The sequence below is a fragment of the Dreissena polymorpha genome, chromosome 8 (assembly GCF_020536995.1).
Source record: "Dreissena polymorpha isolate Duluth1 chromosome 8, UMN_Dpol_1.0, whole genome shotgun sequence".
NCBI lineage: Eukaryota > Metazoa > Mollusca > Bivalvia > Myida > Dreissenidae > Dreissena > Dreissena polymorpha.
This window is the reverse complement of record NC_068362.1, coordinates 64,771,958-64,776,942: the sequence shown is the minus strand read 5'-3', so window position 1 is coordinate 64,776,942 and position 4,985 is coordinate 64,771,958. Positions and strand designations below refer to the sequence as shown.

The following is a 4,985-nucleotide window of genomic DNA, read 5'->3' as shown; positions in this document are numbered from 1 at the left end:
CGCGTTATTTGCAGATTGTCCATAAAACGCGTGACGAACGTGCATTTTTAACTGATTTCGATTGGGGATTGTTCATAAATATATTTTCACACGGGTTTTTGTCAGGATGTAACTTCACTTGTTTAAAAAAATGCATACTTTATTTTCTGAATCAATGACAGTTTTTATTGTACTTTTAGAAACTGTAAACAAGTCGCAACATGTTTAACACTTAATTTATCTGTAAACGATATAATATACTTAACAATAAAATAAATATAAGGACATTATTCAAAAAGTATGTCTCTAACTCTGTCTGAGAAAAGCATATTGGAAACTGATTTAAAAAAATGTTAAAGCTGAGACTACCACCTGTGTCCGCATGAAGAAACGGATTCGGGTTTTGTCAACAAAATGATATTGTGAAATAATTTAGTTCTATACGTATCTAACATCACAATCATTTTTTCATGATTTGGCATGTTGAAAGATAAACAAAAAGTACGTGCCCTTTCATCACAACGCCGGTTTCTTTAAGATAATAGTTATTTTGTAAATCAAAAAATACATGTTCGCATGTGTTACTGTTTTTAATAATGGCACTCACTTTATAAATACCAGATTGTCTAAAATATATAGGGACATGGTTTTGTGTGTGCAAAAAACCATCGAAATTATAATGAACAAGAACACCGGTACAGTTTAATGCGTTAACCGTGCTATATGCGAAGTGTACACCTTCGTACATACTAACGCGTTATATTGTATACTAGTTTAGTTTTATATGCAACAATATTTAAATCATTTAAAAATAATGTAATATATAGAAACTCATCGTTTGTAGTGAATGAAAACTTTCCAACACGTTTCAATATACAACATGTGTATTTCCTTGCATAAGAATCAACATTCAGCTTCAAAGCAGTATTATTTCGTGGGTATATTCGAAGCAGGGGCAATTTCTCACGTTTTGTATAGTTTTGGCACCAATATCAAACAAACGTAACCTGTTTAAATTATAAATATATATAACACTTTTTTCTAATAATCAAAATAAATGATTTCACTTGAAATCTGAATGAACTCTCGACAAATGAATGGATGAGATTGAATTAAACACACTACTTATATTGATCAGCACCCCTCTCTGAGTTTCAGTAAACTCGAGTGCCTTGACATCACCCCGGTATATCATACAAGACACCGCAATATTGTATTGGGTGTTCGGCTTAAGGTACACGCCCTGCGTGAACGTGATTGGTCCTTTCTCGGGGACCGGCTCCAGCTTAGGTTTTTGAAAAGACCTGTCTTTCATATTCGTTATGGTGACTGAAATGTTTTGCTCGTATTGTTGAGGGCTGTATAGTAAGCTAACTTTTCGCAGACGGAGCGGCTTATCCGCCACTAACAGAATCTGACTGGCTGCCGTAAGACAGCTTTTTATGTTTTCTGCCGAAGAGACTGGAATCTTTAACTCAAACACGCTGCCGGGCCGATGTTTAGCATCAAACTTCCCAACGTTATCGAAAAGATCCTCGTCGCGAGATGGATTTCTGTGTGACGTCATGTGCTTATAAAGCTCAACTTGTTCTTCTGGCGTCAGCAAACCCATTTCTACGACAGTTGTCGTAAAATCCGCGACCGGAATGATTGGCAGTCGAATCTTAAACAACGCCTCTCCCAACCACGCCCTTTTGTTCTTGGGAGTCGGCTCAAAGCCCTTCTTTTCGCAATGATGCTCCGCCCATTTCATTGCGGCTTTAAAAACGTCTAGTTCTTCTTCGACGCCTAAAGATCCCGCTTTAAGAATGGCCAGTAAAGACAGCGGCGTCAGTTGGAGAAAATCGTCTGTAATGAAGACGTCATTGGCGTTCATGCAAATGAAATCGAGGCACTTCGTCTGCAGAATGTCCATCTCGTAGAACGCGGCCTGGTTGAACATCGAACAGACGTTATTGACGTCGATTGCCGTCTGCAGAAAACTTTCGCACTCTTCGATTAAAGGGGAGAGTTGGTATTTCTTGGCCGCGTACAATACATGGAGTACGGTGTTGCCGTCAAATTCGACGCTGTCCGTATACATGTATCTGCAGAAAATTGAATCTTACATTCATAGCAGTCTTAATTCAAATGAACATATATTAATAAATGTTGATGGTTTTTTTTCAACAGAATATTATAATTAGGTGTTGTACAAAACTGCTAGATACGAGTATACCCTTATATCTTTTTAAATATAAATAGAGCCGCGTTATGCGAAAATAGGCCTTAAGACAAATTCGAACGGTGTTGCCCCATATATGCCTCTGCATCCGTATTCTCTCATAAGGGGTCATGAAGTGTGTTAATGGGACCACGGAACCTTCCGTGACTTCATAGCGGACCTTGAAGCTCCTGATAAGACCGTGCAAATGCACGAACTGGTTTGAAACTACGATGGCCGCATATGGCATTATACCCATTATCGCCATGCCGCGGATCAATAGATGTACGTATAAACATCTACCATTTTTCACGCTTTATAGTCATTGCTACCATACAAATGCAGCGGGCGAAATATAATGATCAAGAGTGTGAACAGATAGCGGAAGCGAAATGTGTTCTGAGATCGTAACTTCCAGAAACAAGAACTATATACTGTAAATAATAATATCGGGCTGTTTTCATTTTATGTTCGGTTATATTGCGGTCGTGATGAAGTGCTCGCGTTTTTTTCCTTTTTGCATACTCTTCATTTTTTTTAATAAACGTTGCATAATACCCCGCGCAAATAAGCCTTAAGATGACTTTTATTAAGTATATTTCGAAAATTAATACGAATTTACCAATATATATATATATATATATATATATATATATATATATATATATATATATATATATATATATATATATATATATATATATGCGTGTACTTTTGTATCATATAGTAGCACTTAACGGTAGTCAAAATCGATTTTGGGAAGAAATTGTTTGAAAGTGTCAATATCTTAAAGAAAATATGTCAATGAATGAGTTTCTGGATTGATCAGATGCAAATTAAAGCAATTTTTCTTCGCAGAAGACGTATACACATCGAGACAAGTCTATCGCGTATATGGTAATTAACGCCACTGTTTCAATCTAACTAGCAGCTGCATGCAAATCAGGCAATTGGAACTGCTTTTGGACGGAGTTGCTATAGAAGACTTCAATTTCGAACACTGGGCATGTAAACGTAAATGCAAAATGTTTTGGAAAACGTTGTTGTATGCTGTTGTTGTTTTTTTTTAATAAAAAAAGCTTTCAGATAAAAATTTATGTTTGATTAACATTTGTTTTGGTCACGAGTTCCTTTCTATACTAACCTTAGTATTATTCGGAACGTAGTTGCCCGGATGTCCCTCACGATGATCTCTGATTCCTGCTTTCCGGAATCAAGTCCGTAGAACATCTCTTCGAACACCGGACTGCGCATGCTCAGAATGAACTTGTGCGCTGGAAGCGAGTCTTGCTGCTCGCCTCGGTTTGGAAACACGAAGTAGATGTCCGCTAGCGTTCCGTTCATGCATAACTGAAATACATAAACGTGTCATGGATTATTTATAAAGACAATCAACGTCTTTGAAAATAATTTAACAGCGAAGTGTTCTTAAACCGTCTTAATTCTATATTTGAACATCATGGCCATTCTTTCTACTGCTATTACTAGTACTACTACTACTACTACTACTACTACTACTACTACTACTACTACTACTACTACTACTACTACTACTACTACAACTACTACTACTACTACTACTACTACTACTACTACTACTACTACTACTTCTACTACTACTATTACTGCTACTAATACTAATACTACTTCATCATCATCATCATCATCATCATCATCATCATCATCATCATCATCATCATCATCATCATCATCATACTATTACTATTATTAACAATACTACTACAATCTTAATAACACATATTATTTCTATCGCTGGACTGGGTCTCACCTGCTCTAATAGTCCGGCCGCTGTATTACGCAGACGCCAATCGGTTAACGCCTGTGTCATGGACGCCATTTCCGGTCCTACAGTCTTCCGAATATTTCCAGATTCCAGGTTCGAATCAAGTTTCTTGTTGTTGATCTATATAAGTACTACTGGCACATTGAGTCCGTGCACGCTATTTATCATAGTTGCCATCTAAGCGTTCACGTTTTTAAATTTCCTTTCAAATTTTAATTTTAAAAAGTCGTTTAGATTAGTTTCCCTTTCTCTAAGTACTGAAACATACGCGAAATAGATTGTATTAAGACATTGCTTTCAGAAAATCTCACGTTAAAAAGTTTATATTGCAGTGAATTGTATACCTATTTTAATCCTACGTGGTAGTTTGTATATCTAGTTTATTTTCATTACGGAAAGATCTTTACGTATTCGTGTAAGTAGCTTCCATTTAAATTAAAGTTTAGATAATTTACTGAATTATGTCTTTCTTGAATCAACCACACACAAAGTAACAGACCGTTTAAAGCGTGAACACATTTCTATTGTATACTTTCCAAGCATATCGAATTTCCTTTTGTTACACAATTATAAGTTTGACACCAATTTAGATCAATAGCATTACGTGTTGCGTTACACCATTCAACTATGAACACGCTTGTTTGAATGAACGTATATTTAAGTGATTTAAGTATAACTTATTTGTAAGCTATAACATAGTTTTTTAAAATGTTTTTGAAGCAGCTGGTTTGGGAAAATATGTTTTGTTTTTAACATTTTTCACTTGTTATTCGAAAAATGGTTCTGTTCAACAGCAATCTTCCATACAAACCTTGAAATCTTAACTGTTTACAAAAAGGTATAAGTAAATTACACGTAGATCCAAAATCAGGTTCTCATATTTTCAATTGTTGGAATTCAAAATTTAAATCATTGGATGCCTGCTAGTTTCATGCAGTTCTTTATTTCATCTGACATATCGTCCGATTCAATACCGTATGACGGCAATACGAATCCGTG

General features: G+C 35.8%; 1 protein-coding gene across 1 annotated transcript; it reads right to left on the bottom strand.

Annotated features, from left to right (window-relative positions):
• Window positions 1–1,042: 1,042 nt before the first annotated feature.
• LOC127840596 (BTB/POZ domain-containing protein 6-B-like) lies at window positions 1,043–4,040 on the bottom strand. The gene is made up of 3 exons (XM_052369005.1): window positions 3,972–4,040; window positions 3,327–3,532; window positions 1,043–2,066 (listed from the first exon to the last, which is right to left on the bottom strand). Exons 1-3 carry the CDS (start codon window positions 4,038–4,040, stop codon window positions 1,043–1,045), a joined length of 1,299 nt encoding a protein of 432 aa, XP_052224965.1.
• Window positions 4,041–4,985: the final 945 nt, after the last annotated feature.